This window comes from Bufo bufo, chromosome 6 (genome assembly GCF_905171765.1).
Source record: "Bufo bufo chromosome 6, aBufBuf1.1, whole genome shotgun sequence".
In the NCBI taxonomy this organism is placed as follows: domain Eukaryota; kingdom Metazoa; phylum Chordata; class Amphibia; order Anura; family Bufonidae; genus Bufo; species Bufo bufo.
The window spans coordinates 94,821,853-94,837,940 of record NC_053394.1 but is presented as its reverse complement, the minus strand read 5'-3'; the positions used below and the strand labels follow the sequence as shown (position 1 = coordinate 94,837,940).

General features: G+C 44.4%; 1 protein-coding gene across 4 annotated transcripts in view; it reads left to right on the top strand.

Moving 5' to 3' along the window:
• The window catches only part of FAM13C (family with sequence similarity 13 member C), a 187,337-nt gene that overhangs the window by 70,364 nt on the left and 100,885 nt on the right, over nt 1-16,088 (top strand). For all 4 annotated transcript variants that reach the window (XM_040438223.1, XM_040438222.1, XM_040438224.1 and 1 more), the window contains exon 4: nt 14,335-14,447. In XM_040438223.1, coding sequence (XP_040294157.1) covers nt 14,335-14,447 — 113 coding nt within the window. The remainder of the gene's footprint in view (nt 1-14,334; nt 14,448-16,088) is intronic.

Sequence of the window (16,088 nt, the reverse complement as noted above, 5' to 3'; positions counted from 1 at the left end):
TGCAGACACCAGACGGATCAGCTCCGAACGCAAGTGTGAAAGTAGCCTAATCCATACCCCCTGAGCAAAGGGTACCTCAAAATTGTGACTTTGGGGTTTCATAACCTATAAGCCGTAATCATCCAAATTATAACAAATAAAGGCTTGAAATATCTCGCTGTGCATGTGATGAGTCTATCTCATATGTTAGTTTCACCTTTTAAGTTGCTTTACTGAAATAAATGAACTTTGCACGATATTCAAATTTTTTCGAGTTTCACCTGTATTGACAAGAGCTGTTCGTTCAGCAGGCTGCAGTTTGAAGCTACATACCAGAGCGCTGTGTGTAGACATTCTCATAATTTCTAATGGACTTTCAGCAATCATCTGTCCAGCAAAGAAAAAGATAAAGCACAAAATAACACTGTGTGTGAGGGTGGCCCAACAGAAGAATGGGAGAACCCCAGGTGTATATTCTATACCTAGAATCATACATGTGACTGTGATTTTCTGTTAGGCCCCTTTCAAACGGGCGAGTATTCCCCGCGGATGCGATCCGTGAGGTGAACGCATTGCACCCGCACTGAATACCGACCCATTCATTTCTATGGGGCTGTTCACATGAGCGTTGATTTTCACGCATCACTTGTACGTTGCGTGAAAATCGCAGCATGCTCTATATTCTGCGTTTTTCACGCAACGCAGGCCCCATAGAAGTGAATGGGGTTGTGTGAAAATCGCAAGCATCCGCAAGCAAGTGCGGATGCGGTGCGATTTTCACGCATGGTTGCTAGGAGACGATCGGGATGGAGACCCGATCATTATTATTTTCCCTTATAACATGGTTATAAGAAAAAATAATAGCATTCTGAATACAGAATGCATAGTAAAATAGCGCTGGAGGGGTTAAAAATTAAAAAATAATTTAACTCACCTTAGTCCACTTGATCGCGATGCCCGGCATCTCCTTCTGTATCCTTTACTGAACAGGACCTGTGGTGAGCATTCATTACAGGTAAAGGACCTGTGGTGACGTCACTCCGGTCATCACATGATCCATCACATGATCTTTTACCATGGTGATGGATCATGTGATGACCGGAGTGACGTCACCACAGGTCCTTGACCTTTAATGAATGCTCACCACAGGTCCTGTTCAGTAAAGGAGACAGAAGGAGATGCCGGGCATCGCGATCAAGTGGACTAAGGTGAGTTAAATTATTTTTTAATTTTTAACCCCTCCAGCGCTATTTTACTATGCATTCTGTATTCAGAATGTATTATCTCCCCTTATAACATAGTTATAAGGGAAAATAATAGCAATCTACAGAACACCTAACCCAAGCCCGAACTTCTGTGAAGAAGTTCGGGTTTGGGTACCAAACATGCGCGATTTTTCTCACGCGCGTGCAAAACGCATTACAATGTTTTGAACTCGCGCGGAAAAATCGCGGGTGTTCCCGTAACGCACCCGCACATTTTCCCGCAACGCCCGTGTGAAAAAGGCCTTAGTATAAACATTTTGACCCAGGTTATTACACAGGGTTTTGTGAGGTTTTTAATACTAGTATTGATTTGATTACACAGACAGGGGAGGAGACCTGAAAAGGCAGTTGTATCTTACAAGAGATCTTCACAGGATGATTTGCTAAATGATGATTTTTTTCTGGAGCTCTGATAAAAGCATCATTTTTCTTATGCAAACAAGTTGACTTGCCTTGAAATGAACTTTACTGAAAAGTAGATGGCACACAGTTATCTATAGAGTCTATCTACTGTATCTATTATCATTGTTATTATTATTAAAGCAGCATTCATTCCATGTTGCTGTAGATATGAAAATGGGTAATACATACATAATACAGACAATTGCACTAGGTATGAACAAGAGGAGTTACAAACTGGTACAGAAGGAGAGAGGGCCCTGCCCGCGAGGGCTTTCAATCTACATGGTATGGAGGAAGGATCTATCTATCTGTCTATCTATCTATATATCTATCTATCTATCTATCTATCTATCTATCTATCTATCTATCTATCTATCTATCTATCTATCTATCTATCTATCATCCTAGTATCTGTCAATCCATCCATGACATGGCTATCTATTTATCTATCTATCTATACTCCTATCTGTCTATTCTTTCTTTCTTTCTTTCTTTTTTCTCCTTTTTCCTTTTTTCTCCTTTGTAAAATAAAAAGTTATGAAATATTCTAGTATCCCTAGGGGGAGATTTATCACGACCGGCTCAGGCCTCGTCATACATTAGGCGCCTCCTCCAGCAGTGCTCCTAAACAGAAATCTATCTCTGAGCTGCAATATATTCTGGCTTCATTTATGCCAGAAAACTTGTGTCACGTCCCCTTCCTGCCCTTGTCACTCTTTTATTGAAAAAAACAGCAACAAAGTATTTACAGACAGTTTCCGTATTTCCGGGGCAGTGAGACGATTACAGTGCGGTACATTAATAACGCTTCATCCAGTCCCTGTGTCCTGTTTATTCCAGAGCTGAGGTGTGAACATTCCTCACACGGTCACTATTATATGTCACGTCCCCTTTCCAAAAAGTAGCGAAGGCTATGCAAAACTAAAATCTAATGTTATAGACAATGAATAGTGTCACTTTTAGGATTTGTTAAGATTTTTATGCCAGCAAACCTAATTTTTTAAGGATCTGTTGTATTGGTTCTTCTGCTCCACTATGAGAACCTTTGCCCCCATATTTACTATAAACACTGATAGGTGTGTAGATGACAAGTTTTTTTTTTTCTAAAAATGTTACGAATGTTCTTCTCCAGCCACTCGCAATGTTCATTACTGTTTGGGCTCAACAGTTTCCAGCACAAAGGTGCAGATATATCAGTATAGTCATAGGAGCAGCTTTTATTGCTGTCATCAATGTTGGCAGTCTGTGACATATTTTTGTAATGGTGCATATCCCATGTTAAAGGAATTTTGCAAGAGTATCTGCTTGATGGGGGTCCGACACCCTGGACCGCCGCCGATCAGCTGTTTAGGAAGGCAGCGGCGCTCTCAGAAGCGCCACGGCCTTCTCTCTGCTCACCAAGCACAGCGCCGTACATTGTATGGCGGTTGTGCTTGGTATTATCCAGTGCGATTTAAAAATAAATAAGCAAAAAAATGAAGATACAGTCTTACTCCAATAGGGCAATGGAGTAGAAAAACTGGAGTAAGGCTACTTTCACACTAGCGTTGTTTGAATCCGGCGTTCAATTCCGACACCGGAACTGCCCGCCGGATCCGGAAAAAATGTGTGAAAACGGATTACATTTGATTCCTGATCAGGATTTTGATCACAATGAAAAAATGCATTGGAAAAAACGGATCCGCCATTTATGGACTTTAACTTTTTTTTCACATTTTTCGGGTTTAACATGCAAAAGCTGGATCCGGTTTGACGGAACACACGGCGCCGGATCCGGCGTTAATGCAAGTCAATGGGAAAAAGCGTTCAGTCAAAGTGTTCAGGATTTTTGGCCGGAGGTAAAAATACAGCATGCTACGTTTTTCTGAAAAGCCTGATCAGTCAAAAAGACTGAACTGAAGACATCCTGATGCATCCTGAACGGCTTACTCTCCATTCAGAATGCATTAGGATAAAACTGATCAGTTCTTTTCCGGATTTGAGCCCCTAAGGCCTCTTTCACACTTGCGTTGTCCGGATCCGGCGTGTACTCCATTTGCCGGAATTACACGCCGGATCCGGAAAAACGCAAGTTAACTGAAAGCATTTGAAGACGGATCCGTCTTCAAAATGCGTTCAGTTTTACTATGGCACCCAGGACGCTATTAAAGTCCTGGTTGCCATAGTAGTAGTGGGGAGCGGGGGAGCAGTATACTTACAGTCCGTGCAGCTCCCGGGGCGCTCCAGAATGACGTCAGAGCGCCCCATGCGCATGGATGACGTGTCCATGCAACACGTCATCCATGTGTGTGGGGCGCCCTGACGTCATTCTGGAGCGCCCGGGGAGCCGCACGGACGGTAAGTATACTGCTCCCCACTACACTTTACCATGGCTGACAGGACTTTAGCGTCCTGGCAGCCATGGTAACCATTCAGAAAAAGCTAAACGTCGGGTCCGGCAATGCGCCGAAACGACGTTTAGCTTAAGGCTGGATCCGGATTAATGCCTTTCAATGGGCATTAATTTCGGATCCGGCCTTGCGGCAAGTGTTCCGGATTTTTGGCCGGAGCAAAAAGCGCAGCATGCTGCAGTATTTTCTCCGGCCAAAAAACGTTCCGTTCCGGAACTGAAGGCATCCTGATGCATCCTGAACGGATTTCTCTCCATTCAGAATGCATTAGGATAAAACTGATCAGGATTCTTCCGGCATAGAGCCCCGACGACGGAACTCTATGCCGGAACACAACAACGCAAGTGTGAAAGAGCCCTAAGACGGAACTCAGCGCCGGAAAAGAAAAACGATAGTGTGAAAGTACCCTAAAGCTGTTAAGTTTAATTATGAGCCATATTTATCAAGCAATGTCTGGCGTATTATAAATTAGGTGCAAATTATGGCAAATGCAGACTCAAGGAAAACTGACCTAAAAAATTCTCCTTGTGATAAATTCCCTCCAATGTGTCCCACAGCTTTCCTAATATCCATTCACATTGGGATGGGTATGGGTAGCTCAACCCTCATGCGCGCTCTCTATATACAGTGCGGATCTGTGGATCTCTTCATGTTCTTCTAGATCTGCCACCAGTCTGTATATGGGGAGCTGCTAGATCCTCTGGAGGAGAAGGAATCAGCCGTCTTGTGTTTCTTTTGGTCCATTTTTTTTGTGTTCCTCTACTCTCCAGGAGGAGCAATTGTAAAGGTTGGAAGGGCTAAAGCACGGTTCGGGGTTCTTGTGCACATTTTATGAATGGACTGAGCGGCTGTTGATTTTTATTATATTGGGGGCATGATGGGCGATTGTGCAGGTAGCATCCAGCTGCACGATATGAGATTTGGGGGGTGGAATAGAAACCTGGAAGCAGAAGGTGCAGCTGAGGAGACAGTGAGGAGATGGAGGATACTGGTGAGGACTGGACTGCTGTGTATGGTGAAACAATGGAGGACGAGACATTCGCCTGAGAGCAGCGTGTACAAGAGTAAAGGTCCTGATGTGAGGGGCGGCTGTGAACCAGGTCTCCATGAAAACGGTTAAAACCGTATTATTTCACTGCACAGCGTGTATTGCTGCCATCACAGCATTGTTGTCACATTTAACTGTTGATGTGCTGAGTTAACATTTTGCTTACAAAGAGACGCTCCTCGCTGGTTAAAAGCCATCATTACATCCTGCTTTTTCAGACCTGAAATGGCAAATCTGCTTAGGCTACTTTCACACCTGCATTTAGGTGCGGATCCGTCTGGTATCTGCACAGACGGATCCGCACCTATATGCAAACGCTTAGATCCGTTCAGAACGGATCCGTTTGCATTACCATGAACAAAAAAAATTGAGCCATATAGTGTCATCTTCAAACGGATCCGTCCCCATTGACTTACATTGTAAGTCTGGACGGATCCATTTGCCTCCGCACGGCCAGGCGGACACCCGAACGCTGCAAGCTGCGTTCGGGTGTCCGCCTGCTGAGCGGAGGACAAACGGAGCCAGACTGATGCATTCTGAGCGGATCCGCATCCACTCAGAATGCATTAGGGTAGTACGGATGCGTTCGGGGCCGCTTGTGAGAGCCTTCAAACGGAACTCACAAGCGGATCCCCGAACGCTAGTGTGAAAGGCGTACTGTTATACATATTACCTGCCATTCACTAGGCTGAGCTGTCAATCAGAAGCATGGAAAAGCTGGTGACAACCCTAATGGGGATGCAGTAATTTAAGTGATCAGATCTTCCCCACTACTCCAAATCCTAAAACCATCCAATAATAAAAAAAATATGTGGTGCACACTATAAATATCCCGGTACACTGCACACTATAGTGTAAATATCCTGATAGACCGCACACTGTAGTGTAAATATCCTGATAGACCGCAGACTATAGTGTAAATATCCTGGTAGACCGCAGACTATAGTGTAAATATCCTGGTAGACCGCACACTGTAGTGTAAATATCCTGGTAGACCGCACACTGTAGTGTAAATATCCTGATAGACCGCACACTGTAGTGTAAATATCCTGATAGACCGCACACTGTAGTGTAAATATCCTGGTAGACCACACACTATAGTGTAAATATCCTGATAGACCGCACACTATAGTGTAAATATCCTGATAGACCGCAGACTATAGTGTAAATATCCTGATAGACCGCACACTGTAGTGTAAATATCCTGGTAGACCGCACACTAGTGTAAATATCCTGATAGACCGCACACTGTAGTGTAAATATCCTGATAGACCGCACACTGTAGTGTAAATATCCTGATAGACCGCAGACTATAGTGTAAATATCCTGGTAGACCGCACGCTATAGTGTAAATATCCCGATACACCGCACACTGTAGTGTAAATATCCTGATAGACCGCACACTATAGTGTAAATATCCTGATAGACCGCACACTGTAGTGTAAATATCCTGATAGACCGCAGACTATAGTGTAAATATCCTGGTAGACCGCACACTGTAGTGTAAATATCCTGGTAGACCGCACACTGTAGTGTAAATATCCTGATAGACCGCACACTGTAGTGTAAATATCCTGATAGACCGCACACTGTAGTGTAAATATCCTGATAGACCGCAGACTATAGTGTAAATATCCTGATAGACCGCAGACTATAGTGTAAATATCCTGGTAGACCGCACGCTATAGTGTAAATATCCCGATACACCGCACACTGTAGTGTAAATATCCCGATACACCGCACACTGTAGTGTAAATATCCTGATAGACCGCACACTATAGTTTCATTAGTTATATAATATCCCAAGCAAACCAAACTAATTCCCAGAACTCATACAAATAGTTAAAAAAAAGTGTTAATGACATTAGGCTCTGTAGTGTAAAGTGACCCCGGGCACTTCAACGTTAGACATGGCATGTGTGATTACAGTAATAATTTCTACATGTGTTTCACTGCGTCAGCAGCTTCATCTGGAGGCAGCGTGTGAAAAAAAAACATCTGCGCAAACCTGCTTGACATTGATTTAATGATAGCATATATTTAAATGTGTTAAAAGGTGAGAAAAATCCAAAACTGACATACATGACTTGTAAGTGACATTATATCGCTCAGCTGGATCGTCTAGCAGCAGGAGCAATGTGTGATGTGACCAATGCTAAGCTAAATAGGATGGTTTACTGAAGTGCTCGGGTTGGAAGATATCCAAATGTCTTGGGAGGATTGGTGGAACCATACACACTATGGCTACTCTCACACTTGCGTTTACATTTTCCGGTATTGAGATCCGACAAAGGACAGAACGGTTTGCTCCAAAATGCATTCCGTTCCGTTTGGTTGCGTTCCCATACCAGAGAGCAAACGTTTTTTTTTCCGTCATGGGATGCAGAGCAAAACGGATCAGGCATTACCCACAATGGAAGTCAATGGGGACGGATCTTTTTTCCTGGACACGATAGAAAACCGATCCGTCCCCCACTGACTTTCAGTGGAGTTCTTGACGGATCCGTCATGGCAATGTTAAAGATAATACAACCGGATCCGTTCATAACGGATGTAGATGGTTATATTATCAATAACGGAAGCTTTTTTTCTGATCCTTGCCGGATCAGGCAAAAAATGCAAGTGTGAAAGTAACCTAAAAAAACATTCTGGAATGATAGTAGATGGGCAAGACTTAATTCATAAGGCTCTGTCCGATTGTTGGGCAGATTATCGGGGGCGAACTTCCTACTAATGCTCGTTCCCAATAATCTTCCCACCTGAAAGGACTGCAGATCACCCGATGATCGAGCAAAATGCTTGTTCATTGGGTGAAACAATCGTTTTGACCATTGTATGCTCGATCACTGCTTGTAAATGCCGCATCAGACTTATGTTCTTCTAGTAAGCCAGCTGTCTCCAACTTACTTCTATGAGTTACGGTACTATAATGTTTAAAGGGGTTTTCCAGGATTTTATTATTGATGACCTATCCTCAGGATAGGCCATCAATATCAGATCGGCGGGGGTCTAACACTCGGCTGATCAGCTGGTTGAAGAGAAGGCCGCACTTCATGTGAGCGCAGCCTTCCCTTCATTGTTTATCTTCTTGCCATCGACATCGGATCAGTGAGTAGGTGTAATTACAAGAAGCCATCCCATTCACTTCTGTGGGATGGCTCCTTCCTATACACTTGAATAGGAAGGAGCCGTCCCATTGAAGTGAATGGGACGGCTTATAATTACACCTGCTCACCGCTGCGATGTCGACGGCAAACGGGTAAACAATGAAGAGGAGGCAGCACTCGCACGGCGCACACCTTCTCATCAACAAGCTGATCGGCAGGGGGGATAGGTGTCGGACCCCCGCCCTTCTGATATTGACTTATCCTCAAGAGTTAAATCCAAGAAAACCCCTTTAAGGAATTTATATTTTCCTTGTTACCAGCTGAAACACCCACAATGGGTGATCCCTACAATTCTACTAGTAGGTTGGATTTTCACCATCTGAGGTTTGTCATACAAATGGCCACCTTGTAGTTATTGGTCATTTTAAGGGCAATCTGTCACCAGGATCTTCGGCTATTACTGCAGATAAGGAGTCCAGATTGTTATTTGCTGTTTCTTGTCGTCCCCCCCCCCATTCCTCTGCTATCAGCATTTAAAGCTGCTCTGAAATACATTGTAGGGACTGCTGTGCATGCGCACATGACTGTTCATTTCAGCACAGCTTTGAGCGCTGACCGCAGCAGAACGAGGGACAGTAGGAGAAAAAAAAGATGATATGGACTTCTTATCTGCAGTGCTACTCATATGTTGGCTCAGATAATAGTCCAGAATCGTGGTGACAGATTCCCTTGAAAAGCGTATAGATTTAGGAGCACATTTATTAAGACCAAAGTTTTAGACACTGGTCTTAATAAAGCCTTGCACTGGCATTGGATCCACCAGTTATGAAGAAGTTGCAGATTGCGGCACAAAAGACCTTGGCACCGCAATTTTGTTTCATAAATGACCCCCTTAGTTTTGCATCTGAAGTCTGTGCATGGTCCTATATGCTTGTAGTGCTGTTGGCCATCTAGGCCGTGCTGTTTCATGTCTACGTCCACCTTCAGTCATTAAGGATCCCAAGTCATACGTGGCTCGTACACTATAACTAGCAGGCTTACCATGTTGGAGTTTACAAAATCTAGATAATCATCCATAACGATGCTGCAAAGTTCTCACAAGAACATTTGTGACATAATGCCCAGTGTTAATTAATGACAATGTATTACATTTACAACATTTTTTTGTGCATTTTTTTGTCTCTTTTTTGTGATGGTGCTGCAGTTCTCATATACATTTATCCCAGTCTCTTCTGTTGGAACAAAGATTTAAACATGTTGTCTGGTTAATATTCCCCCTTCTAAAATTCCTTACTGAGATGATATGCAAAGAGGTATCTCCCAAGGAAAGTTACCCATCTCGCTAGCGCCACCATGTGGAAGTGGCTCCCTATGAGTCAAAATCCAACTTTTTTACAAGCTTTGGACTACGGCAAGGAAAATTCCAAGATGGTTTTCTTTCCTTGGAAGATACCTCTTTGCATCTTATTTTTCCATGGAACATTGGCGATAAGTCTCTATACCGTGGAGCACTTCCAGTAAGTCTGTACACAGTCTCTATACTATACAGGTCTCTATCCAATAAGCAGAAGAGCCAGTACCCTACCTAAAGGGGTTATCTGGGTATAAACATTTCTTATCTGTGCTTCCCTACCGGGCAGTGCAACTTGTCTCCCTTTGGAGATTGGGTGAGTGGTCACGTGACCGCGCCCATTGTGGAGCCTATATCTCCTCTGACATCATGACCTGGCTTCCAATAATCCCCTCTGTCAGAATTCCATGCCCAAGTAGTCGTGATGTCAGCCTCATGTGATCTTGGAATGGTCCGGTTGACGCTCTTAAGCCACAAGCAGGGTAGGTGGAGTCCGCTGCTTGTCATATCGAAGCTGCGTGGAGTTTTCGTCCCAGGGAAGGGTGTAGTAGGCGTTATTCTGGCTGACCTTATAGCACACAGCCCTATGGGGAGTGTTGTGGCTGCGGCTCTTCTACGCCCACAACCTGGAAGTTTGGGTTATAAACAGTGGAGCGCCTAGGGACCATGGAGATAGAAATGAAGATTCAGGAAAAGTTGACAGGCACACCATTATGATTTTTAGGAGACTAGGCGAGATTTACACAAATGTAAATTTTTTAGGATCCCCCACAACCCCTTTAAGCTCCTGAGGTGATAGAAGGGAACTTGAGCTCCTGCCCTTTCGGGTTGATGCTCATGGCAGAGCTTGTATGGCAGTGCACACAGCCTGCATAGTTCCTTAGGACAGAGCCAGACAGACACTATTGAACTCAATGTCGATTTACTTCAGTTCATAAGGGGTCTGAGCACCCCACCACTTTTTTCTGTAGGATTCATAAAAAAAACCTATATGCCTCCTTGTGAAATCAGAAGTACAGTGGAGGCCTCTACGGCAGGCCTGTGACAGCTCCGAACCAAGCAGCCGAGTGCACAAGCCCTCATAGCGGCGCCCAGCATTTATCCTGATTTCACTAGATGTGGTTTATTGCTGCATTGCTGTAAAAGATAATTATCGCCCAAGATTATATCAGTTTATTAATATTGTCAATTTGCATCATTACCCGAGAAATACAGCAGTACTTTAGGCGAAATAGATGTAGACAAGACAAAAGTAGTGTCAGTAGCGCACTTCATTTTATCTGTTTTCACATTGTATATTATACCTCTTCCATCATTTTAGCTTCAAAAATATTTACACTGTAAGCCAGCAGCACAAATGTAGTAAAAATGAGGCTGAGACATAAAGTTATGATCATAACCAGAAATACTTTTTAATTTACTGTATACTGGAGCCGTATCCAGATACCAGACAGCAATGCAGTGGATTGTATTAATATCTTTTGACTTTTCAATTGACTGATGCTGTTGAACCTGTCTTTACTCTAGAGCGTAGTTTAGTATATATCATTCATTTTTATATTCAGAGATATCCAATCCATACAGCATGGCCATCTGTGCATCTGCCATGGGTATGCCCAATTCAGGCTAGCCAGAACCCTCTATCCTATGGGCTGCCTGTGTAGTAAGCCGGATTGGGGTATGCACTCTGACGCTAAAATATGCAATGACTGGGTCAGGTGTAAATGATAGTTTATAGTTTTTGTTCGTGACGCCAATTGCAGCGTGCGCAGGGTACTAACACAGGGCCCTTTAAGGTGTTGCAACTCACGTATCAGGTTAGGAATGCCAGAGTGGTGTAATGTCTCCGTGTGATAGTGGCAATAGTGGCAACGGTGTCTCCTACCTGGGTACAGCTGGACTCCTGGATCCTGGCTCACTTGCAATAAAATGAGTGTGTTGCTAGTAGGAGTAATTGAGGGATTTAGTAGCAATAATTGAGATCCAGACTTGGAATATAGTTCAAAATGGTCTTTCCTTGATGCAGCTTTCATCCAAGTGAGATACAGCAATAGTCTGAAGTCCCAGCAGGTATTGGCAATGTGTGGCAGGAATCTATCTTCTGCCTCTATCATGTGCCTGGAGCTCTCTGCAGGATAAGTCGTCTGCTTGTGGCTCTGTAATATGGCAGGAATTACTATCTTCTGCTGTATTGGGGCTGACTCACTGAGGAGGAATTTAGCTTCTCCTGGTCTCTGGACGGTACTCACAGTTGGCTCACAGGGTATGCTTCTTCCTGGAATACTGGAGGTGGCTACTTGCTTTCCACCAGCTGAGGCTGAAAGGCTCAGACTGGGAATGATGATCTTTTGTCTCAGCCGAGACAAGATTCTGGCTTGGATCCCTAGAACTGGGAACTCCTACAAGCACAGCCTTTCCCTAGCCGGGGTGGCTGGCACACACTAGCACTAACTTCCTTCTCCACCCATGAGGCAGGATGTGGGAACATTCCACACCTCCTCACAGAGGGGGGAGCTAAACTGGAATGTACTATTCCAGTCTAGATATGCTAAACTGTTACTAAGGCCCTGCTGACACGTTGCTGCCACCTGCTGGTGAACATTGAAATTACAGCAATATACATTTAACAGGCTTAGAATGCACATTAGTGAGGATGTGATGTTAAATTACACAGGATGACAGTACAGATACACTTAACAGGTTGTAGCGGGGTTAAAGAGTTTTGTAACATAACTCTGGGATGTTACACCTGAAGCCGTACACAGCTGCAAGTGAGGGTAAAGCTACCCTTCTTTCCTACAAGGGTCGATAAGTCAAGTGTGGTGAGGGAAACAAGTGATGGGTCCCTGTCCTTACCCTACATGTGGGCAGTGATGGTGTCTTGATATGTTGGTTTGCTCTATGTGCATCCAGGCTATTGTCACCTAAATGCAGATCGGTGGAGGTCTGACTGCTGGGAACCCCATTGTTAACAGAGTGGGTGCTCCATACAAATTCCTGCTCAGATGTAGCTGGAGCAAATGGAAGACCAGGATCTCCTGTTCTGGGGATCAGTGAGGACCTTCAGCACCTATCCAGGGAATAGTCGATACATTCTTACACTAGAAAAATTAAGCTTCATGCACATGACTGTGTATTTTTTTTTTATCCATGTGCAATCTACATTTTTTGATGAGGCCATTCATGCAGCTGAATTTTTTTGCAGATCTGTGTGGCCGTTTAGCAAATTGTAGAACATACTGTATCCTACTCTGGTCCATATTGCGGACGAGAACAGCCATTTCTATTGATGGGAGTGAAATGCGGAGGGGACATGGAAGGTATTCGTATTTTGTGGATCTGTGGTTTGCAGACCAAACTTCAGACACAGCCATATGCATGAAGCTTTACTTTTTGTTATGCTGCTATATATGATCTGAAGAGCTAAAATCCAGAGCTCAAAGAGCCTTTTAACATGCTGAGAACATGTGTCGCCAAATAATGCAGGGTGCTTTTGCAATACCCCAGATAGGGTATCTCCAAATTGTTTGGTTTGCATTGCTACTGTCATGTTTTTCTGTGTCATACACTGTTACACCAGCAGATGGGGTAATGGTTGACAATTAGAAATGGGACTAACCATCCCATTTCTCCCCCTCTTGGTACGAGTGGGCTGGTCTGACTTCCTGCCAGGAGAGGGTGTAGTAGGGGGAAAGGGGGAATCTAGCTAGGCTAGTGAGGAGACAGATAGCATGTCTATCCGTTCAGGCTGCATAGGGCCTTATGACCAGAAATCATCTCGTCTGTGAGGAACACTGTCTCAGGGAAACAGAAAACCATCAACGCTACAGCCTTACAGACAGCAGGGTGACCAGCTACCACAACTTTACAGTCACTGCTGCAAGGTGAGGGAAAACGTGTTAAGACACCCATCACCATAGCCTAATTCAGGCAAACCTAAAAGACACCTACAGTCATATGTGCCAGCTTTACAGTCATAGTGAAGAGGAATCAGGAGAGAGAGACCTTGTCGGCTTACTTCTGAGTGCCATTAATTGCCATCTAATCAGCCACCATACCTCATTATCTGGTGACAGAAACTGCACATTGTACCACAAATTTGCAAGGTAAACTGATTCTTTCACACCACCTTCTCACTGCACCGAACCCCAGGGAGCAACAGCCTGAGGGAGTACACCGTGGCACCTCTCATCAGGGCCACTACCACTTCCATCCCCTGCACCAGCTCCTCACGGGCTCACCGAGTTATGTAGCAGATGGAGAAAGTTCTCTCTCCTCCAGCACCGACTCTCTTCAACCTTCCTTTTTTGGTTACATTACTGAAGGGGGATGGGGGCACCATTCATGTTATATATTATATTACATATATTATAATCCCACCCTACCTGTATAGATGCGGTTTTACAGTAGCACTGTATAAATCAACCATGGGCTGATGTTGGGACAGGTCTGTGTACAGAGGACTCTGGAACATAATCTCATCACTATTTTAAAGCAATGTTCCCAAAAATGTGCTGCTGTTTGCGGCTCGCAGTGGCCGGTGTCATATTCTGTCTGTACAAATGTGTTTTTGTATTGCAGCTGCTTTGTTGGGCATCCCTGGCTCCGGTGGTGGTTTCTTTCTGTTTCCATATTATCAGGGGCTTTTGAGCTCTTTTTCCAGAGAGATCACTTTCCCTCAACAGAAGGACAAATAATTAAGTTTTTTTTTCTTGTCGGCTACAAAAACTGCAACTATTTCCAAAGCGAATCATTCATCCTGTTCATTTTTTTTTTTTTTTTTTTCCTCCAGGAAATCGAGACTGTAAGTCAATGCCTCCCCGAAATTTGGACTACTAAAGGGATGACGTCTCAGGACCATACCCCTCACGTCTCCTTCAGAGGAGCCACAGATTTTCAGACAAGGTACTCCTCTTTCTTCGGTAGACATTATATCGCTCCCAGAGCACAGGCGTTGATAAAGTGGCTAGATAGCTCTGTTTGACCATGTAAATGACAAGAAAAACAAACCAGCAAGCGATGTGGTATACAAAGAGCAGAGTGTTCCCTAATGCAGGCTTTAGGTTTCTATTTGCACAGGAACCGCAGTGTGTTGCCAATCTCCTAATCATGTCCTATTTATTAGAAACGGCTATTCGAGGGTATAGCTGAAGCCTGGAACTGGACTGGATGTACCGTGGAGCTCATGATTAATGAGACATATTCTGTGCTTGAAGTATTTTGATGTGTGTTAAAATGTGGTTAAAGGAGCCGATAGCAGCGCAGTAAAGCCCCCATGCTGTATAATGTTTGAAGCTGGCCATACCAGTATCAGTCTGCCTCCGATCTGAGCAGCTTGCCAGTACATGGGCTACAGAAGGGCAAGTTATCTGCCACAATCAGAACTATTTTCTCTGTGGGAAATCGTTCTAATTGCTGTATATCGTATATTGGAAAAGTACATTGCTGCGGTTGTAACATTTAGGCTACATCCAGACAACACTGAAAAATGACCATTTGGGTGCACCCGTCAAACAACCATTAAAAACAGGTTTAAATGCCTTTTAGGGGTTAAATTTAAAAAAATAATAATAATATATATACACACTAGCAGAAGGACTCGGCTTCGCACGGGTATATTTCATCTATTTCATGTTTGTGTGTGTCGTTAAAAGATATCAACAGTATCCCCTATAACAGTGACCTCTACAGTACCCCGCCCCCTTAACAGTGACCTCCACAGCCCCCCACCCCTTAACACTGACCCCCCCACAGTGTTCCTCCTCCTTAAAATGGGACCTCAACAGCAGCCCACCCCCTTAACTTTCACCTTCACAGCAGCCCGCCCCTTTAACAGTGAGTTCCACAGCACCCCACCCACTTGACAGTGACCACCACAGGGGCTCTCCCCCTTAACAGTGACCTCTACAGCACCTGACCTATAACACTGACCATAGATTACAGTCCCCTTAACTGTGACCTCCACCATTCCCGCCCCCTCCACAGCGACTGCACCTTTAACAATGACTGCCACAGTACCCTGCTGCCTTAACAGTGACCTCACAGCCACTTTAATAGTGGTCTTCACCATCCTTTGCTCCCTTAACAGTGACCTCCACAGTGCCTGCCTCTTTAACAGTGACTTACACAGCGTCCTGCCCCCTTAACAGTGACCTCCACAGCGGCTGCCCCTTTATTAGTGTCCTCCTGTCACGCCCTTCCCTGTGAGAGGCCTGAGAAGATCTGACAGATTGCTACACGTGAGTCTATCTGACAGATTGTTCTGTTTTTCTCTTTGTTGTGATTTTGGGCAGGATCCCACCTCCCCACAGGTTTTGCTCATTAGCTATTTAGTGGTGCTATTTATACCCGTCTCTCACTTTAGCACTCGCGGTTTATATTTGCTTCTGGAGTTCTCAGCTGGTGTTTGGTGGATCTCCTGCTCCCCGTCCGTCTTAAGCGAAATCCTACTCCTTCCCTTTTGTTGTGTGTTCTGGCTAGGCCTCAGGAAGACGCTGGTTCCTGCACCTTGCGCTAGGAACCGGTTGTCTTATCTCCAGCACCCTA